This window comes from Cherax quadricarinatus, chromosome 57 (genome assembly GCF_038502225.1).
Source record: "Cherax quadricarinatus isolate ZL_2023a chromosome 57, ASM3850222v1, whole genome shotgun sequence".
In the NCBI taxonomy this organism is placed as follows: Eukaryota; Metazoa; Arthropoda; class Malacostraca; order Decapoda; family Parastacidae; genus Cherax; species Cherax quadricarinatus.
This window is the reverse complement of record NC_091348.1, coordinates 15,250,039-15,267,111: the sequence shown is the minus strand read 5'-3', so window position 1 is coordinate 15,267,111 and position 17,073 is coordinate 15,250,039. Positions and strand designations below refer to the sequence as shown.

At 49.7% G+C, this 17,073-nt stretch overlaps 1 protein-coding gene across 1 annotated transcript in view; it reads right to left on the bottom strand.

The window, feature by feature from the left end:
* Window positions 1-17,073, bottom strand: part of LOC128693485 (dual specificity protein phosphatase 6) — a 73,376-nt gene that overhangs the window by 18,165 nt on the left and 38,138 nt on the right. The window contains exon 3 of the mRNA XM_053783189.2: window positions 8,591-8,726. Within this exon, the coding sequence (XP_053639164.1) occupies window positions 8,591-8,726 (136 nt within the window). The remainder of the gene's footprint in view (window positions 1-8,590; window positions 8,727-17,073) is intronic.

The window sequence follows — 17,073 nt, the reverse complement described above, 5'->3', positions numbered from 1 at the left end:
AACGTACACACACATACACACACACAAACACGCACACAAACACACACACACGTGAGAATATCAGTATTCCCAAGGGAAGTATTGCCAACACAGGCCCCACTCACCTGCCTGATTAATTCTTCCAAGGTTGCCTAGTGTTTACCTGGGCAGCGGAAGTGCCCATCTCCTACCCACTGCTTCGTGGCACCTCTCTTACCCATGTTAACAAATCTCGCAAAAACGCTAAATTTTTCTCAATCCCCTAACACCTATTTCAAACACACGCATTACTGTGTGTGTGTGTGTGTGTGTACTCACCTAGTTGAGGTTGCAGGGGTCGAGTCGTAGCTCCTGGCCCCGTGGGCGCGCGCGCGTGTGTGTGTCGTGCCGAATAAGTAAAACTTGCTGTTTTGTCTTAAATAGCAACGCACTTCTTGCCGAATATGGCAAGTGAAAATTTGTGTATGGAAAATTTGTCCCCAAAAATCATTCTGAATCTAACGAAAAAAAAATTTCATTGTGAATGTTAATTATTAAGTTACTGTAAACTTACATATATTTAGCTGGATTAGGCAAAATTAAATTGCGCTTGTTATAATAAGGTTACGTAAGTTTCCTAATGTTCTTTTGGTACAAAATCATTAATTTTTACATTAACATAAATGAAAAATATATATCTTTAAACGTATAAGAGAAAATTTTAGAAAAGACTTAATTTTAAACGAGTTCTTACTAACTGACCAGTTTTACCTATTCGGCACGACATATATATATTATGCAAATATCGCGAACAAGCAATACAAGATGCAAAACAACCACGGGAGTTGAATGATAGCTCTAGGTTTTTCGTGTTGCAGGAAACACATCGTCAGGAGCTTGCAATGTTGTAAACAAATACGATCACATGGAGCGCCATTGACCCAGCAAAGAACAACACAAGCAAGAACAACATTCACTTACCAACATTTGAAAAGATCCAAATTTGTTGGCTGGGGGAAGGAAGTGAGGGGCAGAGGGGTGTTGGGGGGGGGGGTCGAAGACGAGGTAGTGCTGGGGAGAATGGGCTCCCCCCCATCCCCAACAAGAGAGAAGGATCTACCTCCCCCCCCACCACCACCAGCAGACAGAATGAATGAGAAACTGGCGTGTGAATGGGAGGGACCATTCATTGAAAATCCGGGTAGTGATTACGGTGTGTGTGTGTGTGTGTGTGTGTGTGTGTGTGTGTATGTGTGTGTATGTGTGTATGTGTGTGTGTGTGTGTATGTGTATGTGTATGTATGTGTGTGTATGTGTATGTATGTGTGTGTATGTGTATGTGTGTGTATGTGTGTGTGTGTATGTGTATGTGTGTATGCGTGTATGTGTGTGTATGTATGTGTGTATGTGTGTGTGTGTGTGTGTGTGTGGGTGTGTGTATATGTGTATGTGTGTGTGTGTATGTGTATGCGTGTGTGCGTGTGTGTATGTGTGTATGTGTATGTGTGTGTGTATGTGTATGTGTGTGTGTGTATGTGTATGTGTGTGTATATGTGTGTATGTGTATGTGTGTATGTATGTGTGTGTGTGTGTGTGTGTGTATGTGTGTGTGTATGTGTGTGTGTGTTGTGTGTGTATGTATGTGTGTGTATGTATGTGTATGTATGTGTATGTATGTATGTGTATGTGTGTGTATATGTATGTGTGTGTATGTATGTGTATGTGTGTGTGTGTGTATGTGTGTATGTTAGGAACAGTTATGAGAAACGTATACTACATACATTTGAAATAGATGTTAATTATATAGATATTTTAATTCCTACCCTGTGTATATCTCTCCTCTTTAAAGCAGTACGAGAGAGAGAGAGAGAGAGAGAGAGAGAGAGAGAGAGAGAGAGAGAGAGAGAGAGAGAGAGAGAGAGAGAGAGAGAGAGAGAGAGAGAGAGAGAATTATGCGTGGTCATGCAAGAGGTTGCAGTCCATGTGTTGAACACAACTAGCAGCCGCTGTCATCACCACCTGACTCAGGAGGGGAGTGAGAGGGGAGGAGGGGGGAATGATGGGGTCACTTCCGCCACATGGTGAAGGAGCTCACATGTCATCAAGATCCTGTTAGGTCATGTAGTGCGTCTTGAAAGGATGTGCAGGTCACCGCAGGTCATGTACTGCAGGATCGTAGAGAGCTACGTCTTGTATGATGTACAGCTCACTGCAGGTCATGTACTGAGTCATGTAGGACGTACAGGTCATATACTGCGTCTTGCAGGATGTACAGGTCATATACTACGTCTTGCAGGATGTACAGGTCATATACTGCGTCTTGCAGGATGTACAGGTCATATACTGCGTCTTGCAGGATGTACAGGTCATATACTGCGTCTTGCAGGATGTACAGGTCATATACTGCGTCTTGCAGGATGTACAGGTCATATACTACGTCTTGCAGGATGTACAGGTCATATACTGCGTCTTTGTACAGGTCATATACTGCGTCTTGCAGGATATACAGGTCATATACTGCGTCTTGCAGGATGTACAGGTCATATACTGCGTCTTGCAGGATGTACAGGTCATATACTGCGTCTTGCAGGATGTACAGGTCATATACTGCGTCTTGCAGGATGTACAGGTCATATACTGCGTCTTGCAGGATGTACAGGTCATATACTGCGTCTTGCAGGATGTACAGGTCATATACTGCGACTTGCAGGATGTACAGGTCATATACTGCGTCTTTTACAATCACAACCAAAGAGCACCACCATCACCTTCAGTCACAATCAGCAACCACCACCATCATCATCTAACAATTAACCACCACCACCATCAGTAACAATCAACCATCACCATCTTTAGTAACAATTAACCACCATCACCACCAGTAACAATAAAAACCATCACCATCTTTAGTAACAATCAACTATCACCATCATCAGTAGCAATAAACAACCATCACTATCATCAGTAACAATCAACCATCACCATCTTCAGCAACAATCAACCATCACCATCTTCAGTAACAATCAACCATCACCATCTTCAGTAACAATCAACCATCACCATCTTCAGTAACAATCAACCATCACCATCTTCAGTAACAATCAACCATCACCATCTTCAGTAACAATCAACCATCACCATCTTCAGTAACAATCAACCATCACCATCTTCAGCAACAATCAACCATCACCATCTTCAGTACCAATCATCACCATCATCAGTAACAATAAACAACCAACACCATCATCAGTAACAGTCAACCACAAACACCATCACCTAACAATCGACCACCACCACCACCATGGCTACTGGTAACCACTATTCCACTTCCTCGATACACCTTTTCTAATCTCCTTTCCTTGGCCGACCAACCGCAGATCCATATACCGTCTCCATGGTTAGAGAGGAGGAAGGGTGGAGAACAGAGGTTAGAAGAGGGGTGAATAGACGACGGAAGAGGGAGGAAAGACGAGGTGGGGAGACTAACGCTTCGTGTTGCATTTTTCAGTATTTTGATGATCTTGGAGAGGGTTGTATGATTTAATGAGTACTTCAGTGATGTGATTCGTATTCTGAGGGTGGCGATCGAAGACTGACGAGAGCCTTGGGCTGGACCCCTCCTCCCTGGCGTGTGAAGGTTCCTCACAGAGAAAACAAGACAATGATATGACATAAATACACACATCCTGTGTTATGATACTTCAACAATGACGCTTCTCACATCCCTCAACACTCAAAAGGTGTTGTGTTGTGTGATAGGCCAACCTGAAACAATAAGATTTTGCCGCCGAAGTGGCTAGTTTATTGTGCACCCCATATTCATCCTGTGGACAGTAGCGCAAGAGCATATGGATACACAAAACGCCTAGGAACTAGGCTTCAAAGGGGTTAACAGGAGTAGATCTGCATTTATATCTACAGATCACTTACCTGTTACAAGGAAATTTAGGAAATTTGCCATCTTGAAAGAGGAGTAAGTCCTACGTAAGTGACGAAATCTTTTCAAAGCTCCCGAAGGTGATGAACCTCACAAAGTAAAACTTGATATCCTCGTGGCCCTACTGACGTCTCCCAGCTCAGGCTGACAGATTTCGTAACTTGAATGTTTGAAACACATCTTGTGTGAGGCGACCTGGTCAAGGAATGGGGCCGCGGGGGCGCTGATCCCCGGAACACCCTCCAGGTAGACTCCTCCAGGTACGGGGGTAAGACAGAAGGGCTAATACAATCAGCTTTTGCTCCCACTGTGGAACTATTATATGACCCAAATTAGCACCATATTAATGGTGCATTTCTGTTTATAATAAAGGAAGAATTTGTTCCCTCTCGGTTTTGGCTACAAATACAGGCCTTCGTGCAGTAGATACGTTCCAAATCTAACCTAATGAAGGACTGATCATGTCAAGACTACTGATGCATCTGCTGTTACTGTTTCCGATGGTGTATTCGCTTGTACTGGACTGAAGAAGCCTGTTATGCAGGCGAAACGTTTCAACAATAAAAATGTCAAGTTGCTGCACAAGTGTAGGCCCATGCTGGCCAAGGTCTCAACTCTTCCGGTAAAAAAAAAACTCGCTGGCCTTTAAATCAATCGTATCCCTCAGCGGATACAAATGCAGGTGTATTGGGGAACTTGTGTTATAATAACGTTTCACTCTTGATAAAAGCCCTACACGGAGCGAAACGTTGCCACAGTAAAAGCTTGCTCCGCACACTCAGTGTATAGGGCCACCTCACACTACGAGTTTACCTAATTGTGGTTAATAACACAACTATCCTGGTTTATTTATTCGCCTCAGCCTTCCCTGAACAGCTTACTTCCTTCTCCTCCTCCGTCATGTGGACGTGTTAAGAGGACTTGTTAACGCCGGAAACGTCTTCTGAGGAGCGAAGCTGCATCCTGCTTTCTCCTACCACCATTCAGCCACACATCCCCCCCAAACTCCTCCTCCATGGTTGTGGTGCTAATTGTGGTAGTGATTTTCGTGGTTGCAATAGTTGTAGCTATGATTGACGTGGTGTTGCGATTCGCCTCCCCACTATTTCCCTCTTCTGTTTCTTGTTCTCCATTTCTCTCTCTCTCTCTTGTTCTAATCTCTTTCCTCATCCTTGGTCATGCCTTCGTGCCATTTTTACACACCTTTCATCACTGTCAACTGTCTTATCACCCTCGTGCTTCCCCCCTGTTCCTTCTCCCTTCACGAAAGCCCCCCAGTCCCCCCTCCACCCACCTTCCCAAAACTGTGGGTCTGTCTGTCAGGTCTCGCCATCACCGGAAACATCATCTCGTAGCGACAAACTACGTCTTCACGCTCATGGAACGTCGTGGCCGGCGGGATGAGTGGGGAGGGGAGGGGGGATGAGTGGGGAGGGGTGGGGGGAGGAGGGGGGGTTGCTGTTGGCCAAGTGACTCGGTACGAAGACAAGACGGATTATTAGTGGATATGGTTTGGTATGGAGCAAATGATTGGCACTTGAAGAGACATGTCATCCATTCATACGTTCCCCAGCGTGTCTGCTTTACTTCCCTTCCTCCTTATCTAGTATCCTGCTCTTGTGACCACACAAACAGCAACTGTGGCAAGTCATCAGCGGCAAAACATCGCCAATACAATAAGAGTCGTTACCACAAATGCCACCATTACAACCATTACCACAATTCTCACCACTATAATCATAACCGCAACACCCCCACAACTACCTCAGTCATCACCACAACAACTTCAGTCATGGTGAAATAATGTTGGTAGAATTACTGACAATATGTTAAGCCGGTAACAGCTTGATAAAGCTCCTGGAGAGCGAGACGTTGCCACAATAAAATGTTATATTAGTTGCACTTGTGTCCTTTTGCTTAACATACTTCAGTCATCACCACAACTACCTCAGTCATCACCACAACTACCTCAGTCATCGCCACAACTACCTCAGTCATCACCACAACTACCTCAGTCATCACCACAACTACCTCAGTCATCACCACAACTACCTCAGTCATCACGACAACTGCCTCAGTCATCACCACAACTACCTCAATCATCGCCACAACTACCTCAGTCATCACCACAACTACCTCAGTCATCACCACAACTACCTCAGTCATCACCACAACTACCTCAGTCATCACCACAACTACCTCAATCATCGCCACAACTACCTCAATCATCGCCACAACTACCTCAGTCATCACGACAACTACCTCAATCATCGCCACAACTACCTCAGTCATCACCACAACTACCTCAGTCATCACCACAACTACCTCAGTCATCGCCACAACTACCTCAATCATCGCCACAACTACCTCAGTCAACACCACAACTACCTCAGTCATCACCACAACTACCTCAATCATCGCCACAACTACCTCAATCACCACAACTACCTCAGTCATCACCACAACTACCTCAGTCATCACCACAACTACCTCAGTCATCACGACAACTACCTCAGTCATCACCACAACTACCTCAGTCATCACCACAACTACCTCAGTCATCGCCACAACTACCTCAGTCATCACCACAACTACCTCAGTCATCACCACAACTACCTCAGTCATCACCACAACTACCTCAGTCATCACCACAACTGCCTCAGTCATCACGACAACTACCTCAATCATCGCCACAACTACCTCAGTCATCACCACAACTACCTCAATCACCACAACTACCTCAGTCATCACCACAACTACCTCAGTCATCACCACAACTACCTCAGTCATCACCACAACTACCTCAATCATCGCCACAACTACCTCAATCATCGCCACAACTACCTCAGTCATCACGACAACTACCTCAATCATCGCCACAACTACCTCAGTCATCACCACAACTACCTCAGTCATCACGACAACTACCTCAGTCATCACCACAACTACCTCAGTCATCACGACAACTACCTCAGTCATCACCACAACTACCTCAGTCATCACGACAACTACCTCAGTCATCACCACAACTACCTCAGTCATCACGACAACTACCTCAGTCATCGCCACAACTACCTCAATCATCGCCACAACTACCTCAGTCATCACCACAACTACCTCAGTCATCACCACAACTACCTCAATCATCGCCACAACTACCTCAGTCATCACCACAACTACCTCAGTCATCACGACAACTACCTCAGTCATCACCACAACTACCTCAGTCAACACCACAACTACCTCAGTCATCACCACAACTGAAGATTGAGACACTTATGCAGCATATGGGAATCTTTATTCAGGAAACGTTTCGCCACACAGTGGCTTCATCAGTCCAATACAAAGAGGAAGGCGTAAGGAGAGGAGGAGAATGAGGTAATCAGTCCCTCAACCTGGAGTCGATGTGTTCAGTCCATCAATCTTGTAGATTGATGGACTCAGTCATCACCACAACTACCTCAATCATCGCCACAACTACCTCAATCACCACAACTACCTCAGTCATCACCACAACTACCTCAGTCATCACCACAACTACCTCAGTCATCACCACAACTACCACCACCAACAACTCAAGTAACACCCTGCAGAAGCTCTTAATTAGTATTCCCTGGATCAACATCACCTCAAGATGACTATTTCCTGTACAACCTCCACAATAATCCACCACTCGCCTTCATTTTTTACACTTGCGTGTGTGTGTGTGTATGTGTCCCTGCTCCCCATCTATGCATACTCAAGTTACAATTATAAAGTAATGACAACATAGTATACTAGAGGCAGCATACCTCACTTTAGAGCATACTAAAGTTACTAGACCGATAGTAAGCAGAACCTTGGGCTCCTCTGAGCATACTTCCTGTAGGTAAGAGAGAGAGAGAGAAAAAAAATTATATATATATATATATATATATATATATATATATATATATATATATATATATATATATATATATAGAGAGAGAGAGAGAGAGAGAGAGAGAGAGAGAGAGCCATGAGGTTTACCATAAGTATGGTATCAGTGAAACAATGGACGCTTGTCCATCCAATCACCTTCGCACATCATTGACATATTTAGGACTTTGAGGCGTCCCCAGTAGTTTAATTTTACTGGCTCTATGTTGGCCGTAAATGATTTTTGAATCTGTTCCATTACCCAGGTAGCCGCCCCGTTTTATATCCTCTGTCTCCTCAGAACTATTTTTTTTTACCTTCTTTCTTTGCTTGTTTTGGTACCTCCACGTGCCCTGGTTTGGCACCCGCAGACAATGGAAGACCTTGAAGTGAACATTATGTAATACACACACACACACACACACACCAAGTGTAGTGGGATGCCTAGCATCCCTAAGTCCCTCCCTTCCTCCATTCATTTCATGAACATTATTATCCTCCATCTCTTCCTCAACCCTGATATTTCCTTCAGATGACCCTTGAATAAACTGTCTTCATGCTGAAGGCCTCTTGATCCGAGTAACTGAAGCTACCCTTTCCTTCCACGGAGCATGCGAGTGTACGGCTTCTTCCTGTACAAAACCCTGAATATCATTTCGGATCTAGGAGTCTTCAATTCATAAGAACAGAAGTGCGCATCAGTAGGCCTATTGGCCCATGCTAATCGGGACCTGCTTTCAGCATTTTTTTTTTTAAGCTACGCAGTTCTTTAGATCTTATGGCGCATTAGAAACTCACCAATAAACTGGATGGCCTTGGGGAAGAAGGAAGCCAGGTTCTGACTCCAGTGGTCTGCGATGGGAATCTGCATGTATTTGTAACTTCCACACTCTTCGAACACATTGGGCAAGTTGGGAGTCACGTTGATGATATACTGTAAGAGAGAGAAAAATAGGTGGTTAATGTGGGATCAAACACTGAGGCAGGTGGTTAATGTGGGATATTGTGGGACCACTGTTTAGTCACTGCTACACTGAATGTAGGTAGGGTGACCCGACAAAGAGTTAAACACTTTCACTGTCACTCATTCAGTCATGATGCCACCAGAAGCGCGCAGACATTATACTTCAGATGTCCCTCCAAACTGCAATATCCCCAGTGCTTGCACTGTCAAGGAGTACAGGCACTGTACTCCCCACTTCCAGGACTCGAGTGCGGCTAATTGGTTTCCCTAAATCCCTTCATAACTGTAATTTTGCTCACGCTCCAAAAGCACATAAAGTCACACCACTCCTATCTAACACACGCAAGCCTGTGGGATGCCCAAGTCCCTACCACTAAAAACCTCCTTTACTCCCTCCCTCCAACCTTTCCCAAGACGATACCTACATCATCTCCCCAGATTTATACGCCCTACACGTCATCCCATTTTGCTTCATCCTCTCTGAATATCAAAACTACCTCAACTACTCTACCTCCTCAGCATTCTGAGTAAGGCTTTTGGTAACTGCAATTCTTCCTACTCTCCAAACTCCGAGTTCTCTGCACAATATTTGCACCACACATTACCCTCTCTACTGGCTCGAGCCTCTTCGTTGCAATGTTCAAAACCCATGCTTCACACCCCTTTTTTTTCCTCCATGGACAAAACACACATACGCCTAATATGTATGAGAGAGAGAAAGAGAGAGAGAGAGAGAAAGAGAGAGAGAGAGAAAGGAGGGAGGGAGAGAGAAAGGAGGGAGGGAGGGAGAGAGAGAAAGGAGGGAGGGAGAGAGAGAGAGAAAGGAGGGAGGGAGAGAGAGAGAAAGGAGGGAGGGAGGAAGGGAGAGGGTCTGAAACTGAATTAATACCTCGCTGATAAACGTCGAGACATCGAGGTCAGGTTATTCATAAATGAGCCAACAGTACCCTTCAGCACGGGCCCAGCAGTGAGCCCTCATCAGTGATGGCCTAGCAATTGAGTATAATCTAAACACCTGAGTAAGCCTGTCTCGCGTGGGTTCAACTCACACACCCCAACCATTTACCCTTTGCGAATCTGATTTCGTAAATCCTTTGAGAGAGAGCCATAAGTAGTCACAGTGAAGTTTGCTCTACACCTGCCTTTACTGCTAGGCATGGGCCAACACAAGCCACGTTAATGAGAGAGGCATTCGAGGGAGTGAGGAGGAGGATGAAGGGCGAGTAGCAGAGTGAAGCAAGCATGACCACTGCACACGCAGGCAAATCAATGAAAACGTGCAACTCACCCGACGCCATCAATGAATGAATGGACGAGGCGAACACACGTCCACCTTGAATGAACAAGCGAGTCTCGACCCCACCTTCAAGCCACCGGGGGGTGGGGGGGGGGGGGTAGTGAACGTCAGAGGTAGCACCCAGCAGCACCCCAGGCAGGGTGCTGGCAACGCTTCCCCCGCCCCTCACAACCCTCCTACACCCTCACACGAGCCTCACAACACTGCCACAACCCTAACAGGACCCCCACACGAGCCTCGAAACACTGCCACAGTCCCACACCCCTAACAAGACCCCCACAACACTGCCACACACCCCTCATAACACTACCACACCTCACATCATCCACCTCCTACTTTCCACCATCTTGGAGATTCATCTCCAGGCTAAGGGACTGATTACCTCAAACTCCACCCCGCATCCCTCACAACATTCACAGGAAACATTATAAATCATCCTATGAATCAAAATCATCCTACAGCATCATCCTATAGACTCAACCGCCGTCATATGATTTAATGATAACCTACAATAAATGAATGAAGGGGGGCAGGAGTAATGAATAATGCAAAAGGATGGGGGACGTACACTACACATACATGGACGTCCACACACCGTACATTCACAGATAACAGAGTGAGAGAGAGGGTGTGAGATGGAGGGATAAGGGAGATGTTAGAAGGATGAGAGAGAGAGAGAGAGAGAGAGAGAGAGAGAGAGAGAGAGAGAGAGAGAGAGAGAGACTGGCTCTCCACACCTCAGTAAGCAAGCTCCCCACCCTGACTAAGAATTAAGACAATATCAGTGAACGAACTTGGACTAGCTAAGGGGTTCAAGGTGGGGCAGTTCCCCCTACCTCCCCACTCCTTCCCCCTTCCTCCCCAACCCTTTCCCCTCCTCTGTCTTCCCCCACAACACTCCCAGGGATCCAACCCCACACGCACCCCTTCCCCACAGACTATCCACGACCTCAATAAAAAAATACCGCCACAGCACAGCAGTAGCACCCCTACCTCCACCCACAGCACAGCAGTAGCACCCCTACCTCCACCCACAGCACAGCAGTAGCACCTCTATCTCCACCCACAGCACAGCAGTAGCACCCCTACCTCCACCCACAGCACAGCAGTAGCACCTCTATCTCCACCCACAGCACAGCAGTAGCACCCCTACCTCCACCCACAGCACAGCCGTAGCATCCCTACCTCCACCCCAGCAAAGCAGTAGCACCCCTACCTCCACCCTAGAACAGCAGTAGCACCCCTCACCTCCACCCTAGAACAGCAGTAGCACCCCTCACCTCCACCCCAGAACAGCAGTAACACCCCCACCTCCACCCCAGAACAGCAGTAGCACCACTGCCTCTACCCCAGCACAGCAGTAACACCCCTACCCCCAGCAAAGCAGTAGCACCCCAACCCTTACCCCAGTACAGCAGTTGCACCCCCAGCATCCCCCACCTGGGGGACGTGGCTTCCCCAAGGTAAGAGTGTACCAACATCCGTGAGGCAGACAGACGTATCCCCCACCTCTCCTGCTCTGCCACCACCACAACTACAACAACAACCACCATCACCTCCACCAATACTACAACAACCATCACTGCTAGCAGTAGCACCACCAAATCCTTTTTTGAGCGAATGCAAAGCGCCTTAAATATAACACACACACACACACACACACACACACAACACTACCATAACCGGTAAGCCAGGGATGGTGAGAGAGAGAGAGAGAGAGAGAGAGAGAGAGAGAGAGAGAGAGAGAGAGAGAGAGAGAGACAGACAGAGAGAGAGAGAGAGAGAGAGAGAGAGAGAGATACTGAATGGAGTATGAATGAAAAATTAACCCTTAAGAGGGGAGGGTGAGGGGGGTCCACTAGGTGTAGTGTTGGGGGTGAGGGAGTCCACTAGTGTAGTGTTGGGGGTGATGGAGTCCAATAGGTGTCGTGGTGGGGGTGAGGGAATCCACTAGTGTAGTGTTGGGGGTGAGGGAGTCCACTAGTGTAGTGTTGGGGGTGAGGGAGTGTAGTGTTGGGGGTGAGGGAGTCCACTAGTGTAGTGTTGGGGGTGAGGGAGTCCACTAGTGTAGTGTTGGGGTGAGGGAGTCCAATAGGTGTCGTGTTGGGGGTGAGGGAGACCACTAGTGTAGTGTTGGGGGTGAGGGAGTCCATTAGTGTAGTGTTGGGGGTGAGGGAGTCCACTAGTGTAGTGTTGGGGGTGAGGGAGTCCAATAGGTGTCGTGTTGGGGGTGAGGGAGACCACTAGTGTAGTGTTGGGGGTGAGGGAGTCCACTAGTGTAGTGTTGGGGGTGAGGGAGTCCATTAGTGTAGTGTTGGGGGTGAGGGAATCCACTAGTGTAGTGTTGGGGGTGAGGGAGTCCACTAGTGTAGTGTTGGGGGTTAGGGAGTCCACTAGTGTAGTGTTGGGGGTGAGGGAGTCCACTAGTGTAGTGTTGGGGGTGAGGGAGTCCACTAGTGTAGTGTTGGGGGTGAGGGAGTCCACTAGTGTAGTGTTGGGGGTGAGGGAGTCCACTAGCGTAGTGTTGGGGGTGAGGGAGTCCACTAGCGTAGTGTTGGGGGTGAGGGAGTCCACTAGTGTAGTGTTGGGGGTGAGGGAGTCCACTAGTGTAGTGTTGGGGGTGAGGGAGTCCACTAGTGTAGTGTTGGGGGTGAGGGAGTCCACTAGTGTAGTGTTGGGGGTGAGGGAGTCCACTAGTGTAGTGTTGGGGGTGAGGGAGTCTACTAGTGTAGTGTTGGGGGTGAGGGATTCCACTAGTGTAGTGTTGGGGGTGAGGGAGTCCAATAGGTGTCTGTTGGGGGTGAGGGAGACCACTAGTGTAGTGTTGGGGGTGAGGGAGACCACTAGTGTAGTGTTGGGGGTGAGGGAGTCCACTAGGTGTGGTGTTGGGGGTGAAGGAGTCCACTAGGTGTGGTGTTGGGGGTAAGGGAGTCCACTAGGTGTGGTGTTGGGGCTGAGGGAGTCCACTAGGTGTGGTGCTGGGGGTGAGGGAGTCCATTAGGTGTGATGCTGGGGGTGAGGGAGCCCATTAGATGTGATGCTGGGGGTGAGGGAGTCCACTAGGTGTGGTTTTGGGAGTCCACGAGGTGTGGTATTGAGGATGAGGTAGTACACTAGGTGTGGTGTTGGGGATGAGGGAGTCCACTGGGTCAGGTGTTGGGGATGAGGGAGTCCAGTAGGTGTGGTGTTGGGGATGAGGGAGTCCACTGGATCAGGTGTTGGGGATGAGGGAGTCCACTAGGTGTGGTGTTGGGGATGAGGGAGTCCACTGGGTCAGGTGTTGGGGATGAGGGAGTCCACTAGGTGAGGTGTTGGGAGTGAGTCCACTAGGTGTGGTGTTGGGGTGAGGGAGTCCACTAGGTGTGGCGCTGGGGTGAGGGAGTCCACTGGGTGTGGTGCTAGGGTGAAGGAGTCCGCTAGGTGTGGTGTTGGGGGTGAGGGAGTCCACTAGGTTTATGCTGGGGGTGAGGGAGTCCACTAGGTGTGGTGTTGGGGCGAGGGAGTCCACGAGGTGTGGTATTGAGGATGAGGTAGTCCACTAGGTGTGGTGTTGGGGATGATATAGTCCACTAGGTGTGGTGTTGGGGATGAGGGAGTCCACTGGGTCAGGTGTTGGGGATGAGGGAGTCCACTAGGTGTGGTGTTGGGGATGAGGGAGTCCACTGGATCAGGTGTTGGGGATGAGGGAGTCCACTAGGTGTGGTGTTGGGGATGAGGGAGTCCACTGGGTCAGGTGTTGGGGATGAGGGAGTCCACTGGGTGAGGTGTTGGGAGTGAGTCCACTAGGTATGGTATTGAGGATGAGGTAGTCCACTAGGTGTGGTGTTGGGGATGATATAGTCCACTAGGTGTGGTGCTGGGGTGAGGGAGTCCACTGGGTGTGGTGCTGGGGTGAAGGAGTCAGCTAGGTGTGGTGTTGGGGGTGAGGGAGTCCACTAGGTGTATGCTGGGGGTGAGGGAGTCCACTAGGTGTGGTGCTGGGGGTGAGGGAGTCCACTAGGTGTGATGCTGGGAGTGAGGGAGTCCACTAGGTGTGATGCTGGGGGTGAGGGAGTCCACTAGGTGTGGTGCTTGGGGTGAGGGAGTCCATTAAGTGAGGTGTTGGGGGTGAGGGAGTCCACTAGGTGTGATGCTGGAGGTGAGGGAGTCCACTAAGTGAGGTGTTGGGGGCGAGGGAGTCCACTAAGTGAGGTGTTGGGGCGAGGGAGTCCACTAAGTGAGGTGTTGGGGGCGAGGGAGTCCACTAAGTGAGGTGTTGGGGGCGAGGGAGTCCACTAGGTGTGATGCTGGTGGTGAGGGAGTCCACTAGGTGTGATGCTGGGGGTGAGGGAGTCCACTAGGTGTGGTGTTGGGGCGAGGGAGTCCACGAGGTGTGGTATTGAGGATGAAGTAGTCCACTAGGTGTGGTGTTGGGGATGATGTAGTCCACTGGGTGTGGTGATGGGGATGAGGGAGTCCACTGGGTCAAGTGTTGGGGATAAGGGAGTCCACTAGGTGTGGTGTTGGGGATGAGGGAGTCCACTGGATCAGGTGTTGGGGATGAAGGAGTCCAGTAGGTGTGGCGTTGGGGATGAGGGAGTCCACTAGGTGTGGTGTTGGGGGTGAGGGAGTCCACTAGGTGTGGCGCTGGGGTGAGGGAGTCCACTAGGTTTATGCAGGGGGTGAGGGAGTCCACTAGGTGTGGTGTTGGGGCGAGGGAGTCCACGAGGTGTGGTATTGAGGATGAGGTAGTCCACTAGGTGTGGTGTTGGGGATGATATAGTCCACTAGGTGTGGTGTTGGGGATGAGGGAGTCCACTGGGTCAGGTGTTGGGGATGAGGGAGTCCACTAGGTGTGGTGTTGGGGATGAGGGAGTCCACTGGATCAGGTGTTGGGGATGAGGGAGTCCACTAGGTGTGGAGTTGGGGATGAGGGAGTCCACTGGGTCAGGTGTTGGGGATGAGGGAGTCCACTAGGTGAGGTGTTGGGAGTGAGTCCACTAGGTATGGTGTTGGGGTAAGGGAGTCCACTAGGTGTGGTGCTGGGGTGAGGGAGTCCACTGGGTGTGGTGCTGGGGTGAAGGAGTCAGCTAGGTGTGGTGTTGGGGGTGAGGGAGTCCACTAGGTGTATGCTGGGGGTGAGGGAGTCCACTAGGTGTGGTGCTGGGGGTGAGGGAGTCCACTAGGTGTGGTGCTGGGGGTGAGGGAGTCCACTAGGTGTGATGCTGGGAGTGAGGGAGTTCACTAGGTGTGATGCTGGGGGTGAGGGAGTCCACTAGGTGTGATGCTGGGGGTGAGGGAGTCCACTAGGTGTGGTGTTGGGGTGAGGGAGTCCACTAGGTGTGATGCTGGGGGTGAGGGAGTCCACTAGGTGTGATGCTGGGGGTGAGGGAGTCCACTAGGTGTGGTGTTGGGGTGAGGGAGTCCACGAGGTGTGGTATTGAGGATGAAGTAGTCCACTAGGTGTGGTGTTGGGGATGATGTAGTCCACTAGGTGTGGTGATGGGGATGAGGGAGTCCACTGGGTCAAGTGTTGGGGATAAGGGAGTCCACTAGGTGTGGTGTTGGGGATGAGGGAGTCCACTGGATCAGGTGTTGGGGATGAGGGAGTCCACTAGGTGAGGCGTTGGGGATGAGGGAGTCCACTAGGTGTGGTGTTGGGGATGAGGGAGTCCACTAGGTGTGGTGTTGGGGTGAGGGAGTCCACTAAGTGTGGTGCTGGGGTGAGGGAGTCCACTGGGTGTGATGCTGGGGTGAAGGAGTCCGCTAGGTGTGGTGTTGGGGGTGAGGGAGTCCACTAGGTGTGGTGCTGGGGGTGAGGGACTCCACTAGGTGTGGTGCTGGGGGTGAGGGAGTCCACTAGGTGTGATGCTGGGAGTGAGGGAGCCCACTAGGTGTGATGCTGGGGGTGAGGGAGTCCACTAGGTGTAGTATTGGGGATGAGGGAGTCCACTGGGTCAGGTGTTGGGGATGAGGGAGTCCACTAAGTGAGGTGTTGGGGGTGAGGGAGTCCACTAGGTGTGATGCTGGGGGTGAGGGAGTCCACTAGGTGAGGTGCTGGGGGCGAGGGGAGTCCACTAGGTGTGATGCTGGGGGTGAGGGAGTCCACTAGGTGAGGTGTTGGGGGTGAGGGAGTCCACTAGGTGTGATGCTGGGGGTGAGGGAGTAAATGTGGTGGGTAGGGGAAAAAAAGAAGGGGGTGTGGAATGCATATGCGTGCGGGGAAGAGGGGGAGAGGAGGGGGCGAAGTGAGGGGGTGAAGGTAGTGCGCAAGGGTAAGTGGGGCTGAAAGGGAGAGAGGGAGAGAGGGAGAGAGGGGGGAGAGGGGGGGGGGAGAGAGAGAGAGAGAGAGAGATAGAGAGAGAGAGAGAGCGAGAGAGAGAGAGAGAGAGAGAGAGAGAGAGAGAGAGAGAGAGAGAGAGAGAGAGAGACCCAACTACAGTGATGGGAAACAAGAAATTCCCTTCGCCTCATAGAAGATAATAAGCAAATCAACCCACATCTAACACTTCCCCCTCTCTCTTCTTCCCTTACCACCACACACTGGGCGGGGGAAGGGGGGGGAAGGAAATTAGGTACCCGCCGCCAGAGAGCATCAGTAGGTGACTTTGGAGATGTGAATGAATGGAATTTTCTCAAATGTAACCTCGGGTACCTGGCCGCGCTCTTGCCACCTGCACCTCTCTCTGTTTTCCTTCCACAGCTCTACTCTTTTCTAGGTTCCTGCGTTCTTGTCTCCTTTGTTTGCCTGTCTACGCCCTTCTAGCATAGACCTACTACTCCCTACTGATATTCTGTGGGCTACAGAAAGATAGGTTGTAATCTAGATGCTAGGAAAAATGTTAAATGTTTCATTGTGGTTGGTAGTCTGGCGGTCGCCATGCTGGAGGTGGTGGGGGATGGATGTTGTGGTGGTGGAGGGGAGTGTTGGGGGTGAGGCACAGCGGCGAGTCTCCCCCCCTCCTCCTCCTCCTCCCCTTTGCTGCCTACTGGTTAGTTCACCGTCATCAATATCACCTCACCTCACCCTTTCCTCCTCCC